The following is a 16,024-nucleotide window of genomic DNA, read 5'->3' on the forward strand; positions in this document are numbered from 1 at the left end:
GCCAATTCGCGGTTCAGTATCTTGGCCAAGGACACTTCGACATGCAGCCTGGGGGAGCCGGGATTGAACCGCCGACCTTCCGATAAACGGGCCGCCCCCAAGTTAATCTGATCCATCTCAAAGAACTTGACAATGTTGTACTGCTGGGCTAGTGAGGTTTTGTCGAAGCTTACAATTGCATCAAGATATCTTCTGTTATGAACTGGAGCAACATAAATAAAATTGGATTGGACAGGTCTCACAGTTGGACAGTTATGTCTTACCATTTGACAGCGTGTAGATGACGGCGGAGTTGAAAGTGTCTCCGGCTCCGAGAGTATCGACGAGAGTTTCAGGAGGAAAAGCATCTGAATGAACAACCAAACCGTCTGGACCCAAAGCATCTGCTCCTTTTTCTCCCCAGGCACATACCAGGACAGCCCTGAGAGAGAGACAGGTCAAAGAGAGAGAGACAGGTGAGAGAGAGAGAGAGAGACAGGTCACAGAAAGAGAGACAAGTTACAGAGAGAGAGAGGAGAGAGAGACAGGTCACAGAAAGAGAGACAAGTTACAGAGAGAGAGAGGGAGAGAGAGACAGGTCACAGAAAGAGAGACAAGTTACAGAGAGAGAGAGGGAGACAGGTCACAGAAAGAGAGACAAGTTACAGAGAGAGAGAGGGAGACAGGTCACAGAAAGAGAGACAAGTTACAGAGAGAGAGGGAGACAGGTCACAGAAAGAGAGACAAGTTACAGAGAGAGAGAGGGAGACAGGTCACAGAAAGAGAGACAAGTTACAGAGAGAGAGAGGGAGACAGGTCACAGAAAGAGAGACAAGTTACAGAGAGAGAGAGAGACAGGTCACAGAAAGAGAGACAAGTTACAGAGAGAGAGAGGGAGACAGGTCACAGAAAGAGAGACAAGTTACAGAGAGAGAGGGAGACAGGTCACAGAAAGAGAGACAAGTTACAGAGAGAGAGGGAGACAGGTCACAGAAAGAGAGACAAGTTACAGAGAGAGAGAGAGACAGGTCACAGAGAGAGAGACAGGTGAGAGAGAGGGAGAGAGAGACAGGTCACAGAAAGAGAGACAGGTGAGAGAGGTTTAACAATACCTTTATTTATACATTTTTACTTCAAAATTATGAACAAAGTAACCATCACCATAAAACCATTTGTACTCTTATAATAAAACTCCTTTTTTAAAACTTCAAAACAAATTGATCCTCATGCAACTTACATAACACTTCATCAACACACCATATCTCACAAAACCCAAATAAATTATTTGTCAACCTATAATACGCAAATTCAATCTTAAGCCTCCCCGCTACAAGCCGCTTGCACATCTCTTCAGGATCTACAGTTGCCAATTTTAGACCTTTATTTTTCCGTGTTTTCCACACTGCCAGTTTAGCCGTTCCAATTAGGTAATTTAAAAGACACATTTTTTTCCTTTTTGAAAATGAATATTTGATTCCTCCAATAAACACCCTATCCGAAAACTCCTCCTCAAATTTCCTAAACCAGCTCCCAAGCAATTTAAAAATACCATTTAATCTCTCACACTTTAAAAACAAATGCTCCAAATCCTCTTTTTCCCCACAGAATCGACATTCCCCCTTTACCGCTGTGTTCAGGTGTGCCACATGTCCGTCTGTTGCTATCGCCCCATAAATAATCCTCCACTGTAGATCGCCGGAGCGCTTCTCTACAGGAGGCTTATATAGGGCCCTCCACCTGTCTCTTATCAGGAAGTCTGGCCTCAACAAATCTGGCCACTTCGAAGCCTTCTGTTTTCTAAAAGAGTCCTGATGAATGGCCTTTACTGTAATGTTGTACATTTCCTTCTTTGACATGCTTTTAAAGGAACAAAACTGAGGATTCCCAAAGGATAGAACGGTGTCGACCACTTCTTCTTCATCATCCTCCTTCACTGCTGGAGAAATAACCAGTTCTGGAAATTGCACATTATCCCCCATGTCCTGGTTATTCTCATGTCTTTTTTGTGCAATAAAACTTCTGTACCCACTTGGTAATGCGTTGTTTATTTCTTCCTTTAGTTTTGACACCAGACGTGAAGATCTCAATCCTGTTGCTTTGTGAAGTTCATCAATCGGTTTCCATCCTTCGTCATTCAATAAATGATCCAGCTTAACAATTCCATTCCTTAATAGACATTGTCGTACAGTCACAGAAGACAATATTCTGGTTTGAATCAATGGATTAAAAAAAAGTGGTTCCTCTGGTGCCCAAAGTTCTAGATTGTCCATATTCCGTTCTGCTCTTATAACAGTTCTCCATGTTTGCAACATAGCCCTGTAAAACACAGTGAGCTCAGACAAGTTCATTTCTTCAAGCTTCATTAAAAAGAGTTGTTTATCCAGTCCAAAGCCACCAACTCTCCTCATGATCGCACTTGCAGTCTTTCCCCAAAGCACATCTTTGTCATACAGAAATTTCTGTGCCGCTTGTATCCTGAAACCACGGACTCTGTTTCTCACATCCACTAGTCCTTGGCCGCCTTCTTGCACTGGTAGGTATAACACGGCAGCCCGCAACCAATGTTGTCCATCCCAGAAGAAATTCACTATTTCCCTTTGTATACTGGAGATCAGTTCCTCTGGTGGCTCCATGACCATAGTCCTGTGCCACAGAATAGAAGCAGCCAGATTGTTTACTACCAGCACCCTTCCTCGATATGACAATTGTGGTAATAGCCATCGCCACTTCGACAATCGGGCAGACACCTTCTCTAACAAACCCTCCCAGTTTTTCTTCTGAAATTGATCATTTCCTAAAAAAACTCCTAAAATCTTTAGTCCATCTTTCTTCCATTGCAACCTTCCTGGAAGTTGTGGAAAATTTTCCAAATTGCCAATCATAAAACCTTCACTTTTTGTCCAATTGACCTTAGCAGAGGAGGCTTTTTCATACAATTCAATAGTTTTTGTTAAAATTTCAATATCTTCTTTTTCTTTAATAAAAACTGTAATATCATCTGCATAGGCTGATAAAACCACCTTAGAATGACCGTTGCCATGAGGAATTAGAATTCCATTTAAATTCTTCCTCAACCTACATAATAGAGTTTCGATAATTAGGCTATATAGTTGTCCAGAAATTGGACAGCCTTGCCTGATGCCTCTTGTCACGGGTATTGGAGCACTTAAACCACCCCCTACTTTCACCATCACATAAACATTCGAGTACAACAACTTAATATATGAAATAAAAACATCACCAAATCCATAACCCTTTAACACTTTAAAAAGATAATCATGATCAACACGATCAAACGCCTTTTCTTGGTCCAATGACAACACTCCTAAATCATTCTTAATTTTCTGATTAAATTCAATTATATCTCTCACTAAAAAAAGGCTATCTATTATAGATCTCTTAGGAATGCAATATGTTTGGTCATTTTTGATCAACAAATCCAGACAGCGCTTGAGTCTATTTGCTAAACACTTCGAAACAATCTTATAGTCCAGACACAACAGTGATACCGGTCTCCAGTTTTTTAGCAGTCCAAGGTCTCCTTTCTTTGGAAGCAATGACAAAACTGCTCGACGACAACTTATCGGAAGTGCATTATTTTTTATGCATTCTAAAATAACTTCATATAAATCTGGTCCTATTAGGTCCCAGAAATGTTGATAAAACTCCACCAGTAATCCATCAATCCCCGGCGATCTGCCGTTAGATAGTTGCCTCATCGCCTCTGTAACCTCATGAAAAGTTATTACATCATCCAGCTCTTTTTTCTTTTCTTCTTCCAGCTGAGGTAAGTCCTTAAGCAAGTCTTTAGTGCAGTCAATGTCACAACTCTCAGCTGTATATAATAGTTTATAAAAGTCTCCAGCCAATCTTCTCATTTCTGTAGGATCTGATGTCACGGATCCATCCGAACGACGAAGATGGCACATCATCTTTTGTTGGACATGTTTCCTTTCCAGGTTAAAAAAGAAAGCACTTGGAGCATCCATTTCTTTTACAGAACAGTATCTTGATCTCACCAATGCTCCTTTTGCTTGCTCATGTAGAAGAGAGCTTAGCTCTTGTCTTTTCTTATTTAACCCATGACACTGTACAGCTTCATTATTATTTACAGCTTGTCTTTCAATGAACTCAATGTCACTTTGTAAAGCTTTCACTGTTGCTTTCAGTATAATTGATGAGTGGAAAGCATAGTTTTGACAAAACATTTTTATATTTGTCTTGCCCACATCCCACCATTGACTTAGGTTTTCAAAAGAACTTTTCTTCAATTTCCAAATATCCCAGAACACTTTAAACTTTTCACAAAAAGAGACATCCTGTAATAACTTAATATTAAAAATCCAGTAATAATTAGATCTGCATGTTTTTTCCAAATTAACATCTAATATGACCATATGATGGTCTGAAAAACCATTAGGTCTAATAAAAGTATTCATCACCTTGTTGTTCCATGTCTTTTTTAGATAAAACCTATCCAATCTCGCTCCACTAATTCTATTATCAACCACTCTTAGCCACGTATACTGCTTTACTCCTTCATTCCTCGTTCTCCATACATCTGTTAACTGAAATTCATTTATAACTTTTTTTAATACATCCCTAGACTTACTATGAGGCTCTTCTCCATTCCTATCAACAACAAAGTCTATTGTACAATTCCAATCACCTCCAAGTATTAGACAAACATTATCATCATATTTTTTTAGCACTTTCCTTAACTCCATAAAAAATATCAGCCTCTCTGGACCATTATTAGGAGCATAAACATTAACAAATAAAGACTCTATTCCATTATACTCAATTTGTGTTAGAAGTAATCTTCCTTTCACAATTTCTTCTATCTTTACAATACTCACACTTTTAGAAAATAAAATAGCTACCCCCGCACTATTTCTTGTGTCATGACTCAAGGCAAATTTTCCTTTCCACCACAACCCCCATTCGACCTCATTATCAGTGTCTGTATGCGTTTCTTGTAAAAAACAAACATTAACCTTTTCGATTCTTAAAAACTCAGAAATCTTTGCTAATTTATTCTTGTCCCTACCCCCATTAATATTTAATGAACCCACTCTCCACACATCCATATAGAGAATTAAGAAAAAGACAGAAACTGAAAAAAAAGAGCAGAGAGTAAAGAACACCACTTGTGATTTATTCATATCTAAGCTGTTTTTAAACTTTCGCTTTCCTTCTCCTCAACTTCGTTACCATCTTTTTCAGCCTGAATCTTTTCTTTTTATCCAAAACTTCATAGCTCACTGTTTTTTGCAGAAACAACACTGATATTATAAATTTGTCCACATCTGGAAAAAAATCTTCTACTTCTACAATTTTACCGAATGTTGTATCCAGAAAGTCATTAATTTCCTCTAAAGGGTACATGTCTTCAATCACTTGTGACCCAATTTCTGAAAACTCAGAAAGAGCATCTTCATCTCTCATTTCTGCATCACCAATATTCTCACTTCCAACACCATTTCCTCCACTACTTGCAACAGTTTCCCTATCTTCACTCATTACTTTGTTTCCCACCATTCCTGTTGTTTCATTATTCACAATCCCACTTTCCTCAGTTTGGTTGTCATTTTCTTCATTTAATTCAACAGCTTCCTCAGCTCCCTGAGGCTCATCTTCCTCTACTACAACAATAGCTTCCTCAGCTCCCTGAGGCTCATCCTCTTCCTCCTCTACAGACTGCACGTTCTCAGGATCTTTCACAGGACCAACGGCCTCATCAGCTTGAGCTTTATGTGGGCATGCTAAACGCTTATGCCCAACGTCTCCACACTCAAAACATTTCATATTCCCAGTGTTTGCATAAACCATGTACGCTCTTCCTTCATGCCAAACTTTAAAAGACACGTCTAACGCCTGTTCATTCAGGAACATAAAAACCTGTCTTCTAAACGACATTACGTGCTTTAGCGCTTCATTTCTACATCCAAGAGGAACGGTTTTAATTGCGCTAGCTAACTTACCATATCGCAAAAGCTCTCGTTCTATCTCATTACTCTGGATGAAAGGCGGCACGTTTGACACAGTCACCTTAATAGTTGGAGCAACCAGCGGCAAAACAGTAACAAAGTCTCCACTTCCCACTATTCCGCTGCTTATAAGATGATTCACGTGGTTCTCTTCTTTTAAAAACACAACCACCGCTTTATTCATTCGCGAGGCAGATGAAATGTTTTCATAGCCGATCTCCTGTCCAACTGCAAGTAGCACTTCCTCCACATTCACCCCGTTCGCCGTCACACACCTGACTCCATGGCGGATGGAGACAGGTGGCGTAAGGGACGCCATCCCGCTCCCTAACTAATCCTCAAAATACTCTTATCACAACAAAAAAGTTTACTCAGGAAACTTGAAACAAAAATTTAGAAAAGTTTGAAACAAGCACACGCTCACCCTCACCTCGTGTGAACCCTCACACGCACCCAAACACTCCCAGCATGCACCGAGAGAGAGAGAGAGAGAGAGAGAGAGAGAGAGAGAGAGACAGGTCACAGAAAGAGAGACAAGTTACAGAGAGAGAGAGAGAGAGAGACAGGTCACAGAGAGAGAGACAGGTGAGAGAGAGAGAGAGAGAGAGAGAGAGAGAGACAGGTCACAGAAAGAGAGACAAGTTACAGAGAGAGAGAGAGACAGGTCACAGAAAGAGAGACAAGTTACAGAGAGAGAGAGGGAGACAGGTCACAGAAAGAGAGACAAGTTACAGAGAGAGAGACAGAGACAGGTCACAGAGAGAGAGACAGGTGAGAGAGAGAGAGAGAGAGACAGGTCACAGAAAGAGAGACAAGTTACAGAGAGAGAGAGAGAGACAGGTCACAGAGAGAGAGACAGGTGAGAGAGAGAGAGAGACAGGTCACAGAAAGAGAGACAAGTTACAGAGAGAGAGAGAGAGACAGGTCACAGAGAGAGAGACAGGTGAGAGAGAGAGAGAGAGAGACAGGTCACAGAAAGAGAGACAAGTTACAGAGAGAGAGAGAGACAGGTCACAGAAAGAGAGACAAGTTACAGAGAGAGAGACAGAGACAGGTCACAGAGAGAGAGACAGGTGAGAGAGAGAGAGAGAGACAGGTCACAGAAAGAGAGACAAGTTACAGAGAGAGAGACAGAGACAGGTCACAGAGAGAGAGACAGGTGAGAGAGAGAGAGAGAGAGACAGGTCACAGAAAGAGAGACAAGTTACAGAGAGAGAGACAGGTCACAGAAAGAGAGACAAGTGAGATTTTTGATTTTTCAAAACACACTTTTATTAGTCGCTACTCGCTCACACACGATACACTTATATCGTCAACACATCAGCATCCACCAGCTGATCAGCCTGGACAGAACACAGCACCCTGCCATGAGCCCACACTGACAAAAAAGTTTCCAAGTCCTGATTAGCTCTGTAAAAACTGAAATCTAACAACAACCTGGACTTCATCATTTTCACAAACAACATCTTCACATTGACGGCTTGATCTGTCTCCACCTTTTTTCTCCTGCTCACATACACGGCCATCTTAGCCTGACCCAGGACAAAGTTTAGCAGCTGACATTTGTTCTTCTGTTGTCGAGTGTATTTAAAACCACAAATAAAAACCTGTTTAGTAAAAAACTCTTTAAAACCCCTAAAGATGTTTTCCAGCAAAACAAACAGAGACATGAGACGTGTGCACTCTAAAAACCAGTGAAACACGGTCTCCCTCTGCAGACAGAAAGGACAATGGTCCTGTACATTCCCATTCAGCACAGACACAAAAGAGTTTACAGCCAGTTTTCCATGAAGGATTCTCCACAGTGTTTTAAGCAATAAACACTCAGCACATGCAGCCTTTCCGCAGCATTACATGGGACATTTATCAAATTCATCTTTATATTCTCATACTGAACTTTAACCTTCAGTAGACGGCCTTCAATAACTTCCTCCACCTCACAAGATGCAGGCAGGAAACCTCTGGAGAAGAAAAGCCCAACCCCTCCACTGCAGCTGGACTGATGGCTCAGAACAACCTGCCCTGGCCACTCTTTCTTCCACTGACTCTCATTTTCAGAGTTACTGTGTGTTTCCTGAACCATCAGGACGTCTAGCTGCTTAAACTCCATGAGTTTAAAAAGGGCAGCTCTCTTTGTGTCGTCCCTCGCTCCATTTAGATTTAAAGTGCCAATTTTAAAGTGACCCATGGAGAGAGAGAAAATAATAAAGAAACACAAAACAAACATTTCAGGAAGAAACAGAAGAGAAGAGGCTGTTTAAACATCATCACCAATAATTTGAGCTTTCACCTTAATGATCAGCTTTCTGAGGCGATATATCTCCTGCTCTGTGAGGCCTTCATCACCAAAACCTCCTGAAGCTCTGGTAAGAGGTTGAGCTGAACTGACAAACAGTTTCAGGTCTGGGAAAAAGTTCTCAACCTTCAACAGCCTGAGACCCTCAGTGTCCTGAAGGAACGTCTGTATTTGAGCTAAAGTGTAGCTGCTGCTCCCCTCCTCTTGTGTGAAATCACTGTTTTCTGATGAGCGTGTTTTTCTGTCTTTCTTTCCTTTGGCAACTTTAGCTCTGCTCTGAACACTTTCTGTGCTCTTTCTCTTCTGTGCGATTTTCATTAGATCCTCATCAGATATATCCTCATCCTCAATAAAGTCAGAACACACTGAAATATTGCTGCTCTGAGAACATTCATTCAACTGACTGTTATACACCTGTTCACTGTTCCTCATTTTCTCCCTGGTCAATGTTCAGTTCTGTGTCTGTGTCTCCCTGTCCGCTTTCTCTTTCTTGCAGTTCAACATTAGACACACTGGACATGATTTTATTATCAGACAATCTCTCAGCGACTTCCTTGGCCAAGGAACATCTACCCGGACCCTCCAACGCGGCCGCATCAGCCGCAGCTACGCCGGGCACCGCGTCAGGTGCCGCAGTCCCATCGGTACCGGGGGCCTCGCCACCGGTATCGGGAGAAAAGGCCGCACCGCCAGTAGTGGGAGCCCCGGCAGGCACCGCGGCAGCTTCCGCACCCCCGCCAGCCGCACCCCCGCCAGCCGCGCCAGCGGTAGCCGCGCTGGGCACCGCGGCAGCGGCCGATGCCGCCGCAACATCTCCCTGCTCTCTTAAAATGTTTTTCGGGCATGAGCGAATTAGATGGCCCTCTGCACCACAGCCAAAACATTTCATGGTTTCCGAAGTTGCAAAAACCATGTAATTAAATCCGTCCACATTGAAATTAAAAGATAAATAAATTTCTGCCGAGTTGTTCTTTAGCACCATGAAAACCTGTCTTCTGTGACAAACAACGTGTTTTAACAATGGAGACTTACAGCCAAGACAAGTGAGAGAGAGAGAGACAGGTCACAGAGAGAGAGACAGGTCACAGAAAGAGAGACAAGTTACAGAAAGAGAGACAGCTGAGAGAGACAAGTTACAGAGAGAGAGACCGCTCACAGAGAGAGACAGGTCACACAGAGAGAGACAGGTGAGAGAGACAGGTCACAGAGAGAGACAGGTCACAGAGAGAGAGAGATAAGTTACAGAAAGAGAGACAGGTGAGAGAGACAGGTCACAGAGAGAGAGAGATAAGTTACAGAAAGAGAGACAGGTGAGAGAGACAGGTCACAGAAAGAGAGACAGGTCACAGAGACAGGTCACAGAGAGAGAGAGATAAGTTACAGAAAGAGAGACAGGTGAGAGAGACAGGTCACAAAGAGAGAGACAGATCACAAAGAGAGAGACAAGTCACAGAGAGAGAGACAAGTCGCAGAGAGAGAGACAAGTCGCAGAGAGACAGGTGAGAGAGACAGGTCACAAAGAGAGAGACAAGTCACAGAGAGAGACAAGTCACAGAGAGAGACAAGTCACAGAGAGAGAGACAGGTGAGAGAGACAGGTCACAAAGAGAGAGACAAGTCACAGAGAGAGACAAGTCACAGAGAGAGAGACAGGTGAGAGAGACAGGTCACAAAGAGAGAGACAGATCACAAAGAGAGAGACAAGTCGCAGAGAGAGAGACAGGTGAGAGAGACAGGTCACAAAGAGAGAGACAAGTCACAGAGAGAGACAAGTCGCAGAGAGAGAGACAGGTGAGAGAGACAGGTCAGAGAGAGAGAGACAGGTCACAGAGAGAGAGACAAGTTACAGAGAGAGAGACAGGTGAGAGAGACAAGTTACAGAGAGAGAGACCGCTCACAGAGAGACAGGTCACACAGAGAGAGACAGGTGAGAGAGACAGGTCACAGAGAGAGAGACAGGTCACAGAAAGAGAGACAGGTCACAGAGACAGGTCACAGAGAGAGAGATAAGTTACAGAAAGAGAGACAGGTGAGAGAGACAGGTCACAGAGAGAGAGAGACAGGTCACAAAGAGAGAGACAGATCACAAAGAGAGAGACAAGTCACAGAGAGAGAGACAGGTGAGAGAGACAGGTCACAAAGAGAGAGACAAGTCACAGAGAGAGAGACAGGTGAGAGAGACAGGTCACAAAGAGAGAGACAAGTCACAGAGAGAGACAAGTCACAGAGAGAGAGACAGGGAAGTCATGTTTAAGACTTGCTGCTAAACAAAACGCTTGTTTTCGGTCCAAAAATTGGATAAACACCAACTTTTTATGAGGAAAATGCAAAAGAAGTGACCAGAATACACCAGAGGAGAGAAAAAGAGGAAAAAGAAGGAGAAAGAAAGAGAGACACTGAAATCAGTAAGTATTTGCATTTATTACCATAAACCACTCAAGCTAATAGCTAACAAGCTAACACTGGACTGTGGTTACCTAGCAACGGCATCAAACAGCAGTAGTGCTGTTTTAAACACATCATCATCAACAACTGTTTCATGATGTCTCCACACTCTGAAACCATTGACTACCCCCCAGCTATCAAAAGAAAAACTGCAAGGGGAAAATATAAACAAACATTACTTCGAGAAAGACCAGAAATCCTGTTCCTGGACCACTACAAAGATGGAAGATCCTGCATATTTAATCTTCTGGACGGCTGAACCATGTGCCTGGCTGAATGTGTTCAGCTCTCATGACCCAGCAATAAAGAGAGCAGGCATTTGTAATGGATGGAAAATAAGTGTACTGGAAGAAAATGACTCTGACACCAGCAGAATAACAGTAAACCTGTTCAAAAATGGAACTGCCACGATACAAGGTGACCTGAGACAGTTTGAGCTCGACTTTCCTGCTATGAGACTGAGAGCTGAGAAGGAGAATGAGGTCCTCGCAAGCATCGCTCCAACCCTGGGAGTCAAACGGTCCTGTTCTGTCCCTGCTCCAGACAGACAGCCTGCAGATGCTGACACTGATCCTCTCCTGCTACAGCACTCTGAGGCCCTGGACATCATGAGAGAACAATAGAACTGGTCCAGATCAGAGAGCAGCTGGACCAACAGCAGCCTAGCTCTCCTATTGTCAGTGAAAGAACAGGACAGTGTCAACTCACAGCTGAGAGAGTTTCAACAAGAACTAACTCGTCAGAGAAGACAGCTGGATCATCTCAGTGAGGAGGTGAAGGAACTTAGGAAGGACAGAGACAACTGCAGAACTGAGTTGGCTACTCTGAGAGAAGAGCTAGAGGACCGGGACAGGCTCAGTCTACAAGCCAGACTGAACTCCACACAAACCCCTGTGCCCGCCTCTCAGACCCAGACCACATCCAGCCAAACTCCCACTACAACACAGCCCTTTCCTCGAGGACTCCCCCCCTCTCACACAGCCTGGTGCAGACTCTAATCCCCCCCTTGTACCAACCAGCTGCCTCCATACAAACATCCCAAGCCAAGACGCCAGTCACAACCCTGCACCTGTCCAAGGACCGGCCTCTAGCCAGCCTCCAACTAGGAGCTCCAGACCTGAAACCACCACCACAGCTCCACATCCAGACCCGACAGAGTCTGAACAAACACACAGGCAGAAGGGCTGACATTATCCTCCTCATGGACTCTAATGGGAAGTTCCTGGATGAAAATCCAAAAATGTCACTCAAAGTTTAATATTTTATTCATTTACCTACAACACTATTTTCCTCTTTTTACACTTTTTCTTCCCTTTTCGTTTGTTACTAGTATTATTTTTTAATATAGTTTACTATTATTATTATTTGTTTTTTAAGGTGTTTGTCTAATTTTTGAACACTTGGAGATGAAATCGTTCACAATAACATGTTGGAACATTCGAGGTCTGAGATCATCAGCTTTTGGTTTAAAGAGCAGAAATCCAGATTTTAATAGACAGTTAAAGACTCTGACATCATAGTTTTACAGGAGACATGGTGCAGAGAAGATGTTTCCACTGGTCGTCCTCACGGCTACACTGAGATTATTATACCATCAACAAAAAATCCCACAATAACCCAAGGCAGAGATTCAGGAGGCCTGATTATATGGTGTAAATCAGAACTGAGCCAGTCCATCACAGTTATTAAACAAGAAGAAGCTTATATATGGTTGAAAATGAACAAACAGATGATTTGTGCTGAGCAACATGTCTACATGTGTGCCATCTATATACCTCCATCAGAATCCCCCTACTACAACCCAGATACTTTCTCTATTCTTGAGGAGGAAGTTAACCATTATAAAACCATGGGAAATGTATTAATCTGTGGAGACTTGAACGCTCGAACAGCGGAAAGAGCTGCAACTATGAACACCCAGGGAGACAAACACTTACCTGGAAGCACCTGCTTCCCCCTCCCTGAATGTCCTGCTAGAAAGAGCTTTGACAAGCTGACTAATACAAGCGGTATGCAGCTTCTCCAGCTCTGCCGTACGCTTGGTCTGTACAGGGTCAACGGCGGGCTACGAGGGGACTGTCTGGGTCTGTACAGAGTCAACGGCGGGCTACGAGGGGACTCTCTGGGTCTGTACACAGTCAACGGCGGGCTACGAGGGGACTCTCTGGGTCTGTACAGAGTCAACGGCGGGCTACGAGGGGACTCTCTGGGTCTGTACAGAGTCAACGGCGGGCTACGAGGGGACTCTCTGGGTCTGTACACAGTCGACGGCGGGCTACGAGGGGACTCTCTGGGTCTGTACACAGTCAACGGCGGGCTACGAGGGGACTCTCTGGGTCGCTACACTTACAGCTCAGCTCTTGGCAATAGTACGGTAGATTATTTCATTACAGATCTAGATCCAATGTCTTTCACAGTCAGCCCCCTCACACCCCTCTCAGACCACAGCAAAATCTCTATCTATCTGAAAAGGGCTCAGTCTAAGTGTGGGGCCCCTAGTGCCTGTGAACTGTTTAACAGCACATACCCATACAGATGGAGCCCAGACAGCATGGGGGTGTACCAAAAGGCACTGGAAAATCAAAACATACATGATTTAACTCATTTATTTCTAACTGAAACATTTCCCCAGAATAATTATGGTGTAAATTCTGCTGTGGACAAAATCAATTCAATATTTCATCATTTGGCTTCATTGTCTAATTTGAAAGCCTCCGAACCAAGACCTCAACAAATGAACAATAACAAATGGTTTGACACTGAATGCAAAAACCTGAGGAAAACTTTAAGGAAATTATCAAATGAAAAGCACAGGAACCCAGATAACCACAACATACGCTGTCAATATGAGGCCACTCTTAAACAATACAAGTACACCCTAAAAACTAAGAAAGAACAACACAGCAAGAATCAGCTCTGTGAAACTGAGGAATCCAACCAGTTCTGGGAGAAATGGAACAACCTAAACAAAACCCAGCAGGATGAATTGCCGATCCAAGATGGAAATACTTGGATTAATCACTTTAGTGAATTATACAGTAATATTACAAAAAATGATGATCAGTACAAGATATTCACAAAATGGAAAACTCTGGAGGCGGTGATAAAAAACAACCAGAACCCTCTAGATTACCCTGTAACAGAACAAGAATTAACAGAAGTCATCCAGTCCCTGAAAGGAAAAAAGGGCTTGTGGTATTGACGAAATGATCAAATACTCAGACCATAAAATCAGATTGGCTATACTAAAACTATTCAATACTATTCTAGCAACTGGAACTTTTCCAGACATCTGGAACAAAGGTTTAATAACCCCAATTCATGAATCCGTAGATAAATATGACCCAAATAACTACAGAGAAATATGTGTATCCAGTAACCTGGGAAAAATATTATGCAACATCATTAATAAACGACTTGTTAACTTTGTTGATAACCACAATATTCTGCATAAATGCCATATTGTTTTTTTGCCAAATTGCCGCACAACGGACCATATATTTACCCTCCAGACTCTAATTGATCAAAAATCAAAAGAAAGTTATATGCCTGTTTTGTTGACTTCCAAAAAGCCTTTGATTCCATCTGGCACGAGGGCCTCTTCTATAGGCTACTTGAAAGTGGTACTGGAGGAAAAAGATATGATTTGATTAAGAACATGTATACAAAAAGTGAATGTGCCATAAAGATTGGAAACAAACAAACAGCGTTCTTCTCCCAGGGGAGGGATGCAATCTCAGTCCAATTCTCTTCAACCTATATTTCAATGAATTAGCAAACCAATTAGAGAGTTCCATGGCACCTGGCCTCCTCCTGAACGAGATCAGAGGTCTGCTGTATGCAGATGACTTAGTGTTGCTCTCACCTACTAAAGAAGGTTTGCAGCAGCACCTTAACCTCCTTCAGAGATTCTGTCAGACCTGGACCCTGACAGTAAACACAGCAAAGACTAAGATAATGATCTTTCAGAAACAATACAGAAATCAGGTTACACACAATTTCTATTTAGACACCACTAAATTACAACACACAAAAAACTACACTTACCTCGGCCTCAACATACACAGGGAACTTCAACATGGCCGTGAAAGATCTGAGGGACAAAGCAAGGAGAGCTTTCTATGCAATAAAAAGAAACAGTAAAATATATATTCCAATTGATATCTGGCTGAAGTATTTCCAATTTGTACTAGAACCAATAATTCTTTATGGTAGCTGGGGGCCAAAACTTAATAATGAATTTGACAAATGGGAAAAAACAATCATAGAATCTTTCCATACTGAGTTCTGTAAGAGCATCCTGCAGGTGCAGAGAGAAACACCAAATAACCTGTGCAGAGCAGAGCTCGACCAATACCCCCTCCTACTAAAAATACAGAAAAGATCACTTAAATTTTACAATCACTTAAAATCAGTTAACCCCCAGACATATCCTCACAAAGCCCTAACATACCAGGAGCTGAAACCAGAGAAGAGTCCCCTCAGCCAGCTGGTCCTGAGGCTCTCTGCAGTAACAAGTCCCCAACAGCCTCAGGACAGCAACACCAACTCAAGCAGACCAAACCAAATTATCAGCAAGCAGAAAGAAAAATATATTGAATACTGGAAAGAAACGACCAAAACACAAAGTAAATTCCAATGTTATCTGACCCTAAAAAGAGAATTCACACAAATTACCTGAGTACAATAAAATGTCCCAAACTAAGAAAAATGTTGACAACATACAGACTGAGTGAACACAGCCTGGCCATAGAAAAGGGTCGCCACAGACAGAGCTGGCTACCACAAGTGGACAGACTCTGCTCACCGTGTGACAGGGCACAGGTAGAGACAGAGCTGCACTTTCTAACCTCATGCCCCAAATATAAAACACTAAGACAAAAACACTTTGCAAACATTTCCCAAATACACCCCGAATTCGAATTCATATCAGACACACAGAAACTCCCCTATTTACTGGGAGAAATGCCCAAATGAAGTGAGGACAACCAGTGGAACCTCAGACTAACAAATAATTGTACAGATTTTCAAATTATTATTATTTTGATCATTTGATATTTGTTTTTACAATTTGACACTGATTTTTTTTGATCAATTAATTAAAAAAAACATTTGTCTATTAATACACACACATACACATTACTGTTTCATTTATTCATTTTATTTATTTATTTTTATTTTTTAAACACACACACGCTTACTGTTTTTTATTTTAATATTTTTTATTTTTTAACACACACACACACACACACACACATTACTGTTTCATTTATTCATTTTTTATATATTTTTATTTTTTAACACACACACACACA

General features: G+C 42.3%; 1 protein-coding gene across 7 annotated transcripts in view; it reads right to left on the reverse strand.

Moving 5' to 3' along the window:
- khk (ketohexokinase) overlaps window positions 1-16,024 on the reverse strand; it is a 39,190-nt gene that overhangs the window by 2,501 nt on the left and 20,665 nt on the right. For 6 of the 7 annotated variants that reach the window (XM_038697671.1, XM_038697673.1, XM_038697675.1 and 3 more), the window contains one exon: window positions 264-421. In XM_038697671.1, coding sequence (XP_038553599.1) covers window positions 264-421 — 158 coding nt within the window. Of the gene's footprint in view, window positions 1-263; window positions 422-14,756; window positions 14,803-16,024 lie in introns of all 7 variants that reach the window. The other variant, XR_005441540.1, reaches the window with a different exon arrangement.

The sequence above is a fragment of the Micropterus salmoides genome, unplaced genomic scaffold (assembly GCF_014851395.1).
Source record: "Micropterus salmoides isolate LMB-PRFRI ecotype aquatic unplaced genomic scaffold, ASM1485139v1 Ms_hic_scaffold_4, whole genome shotgun sequence".
Taxonomy (NCBI): domain Eukaryota; kingdom Metazoa; phylum Chordata; class Actinopteri; order Centrarchiformes; family Centrarchidae; genus Micropterus; species Micropterus salmoides.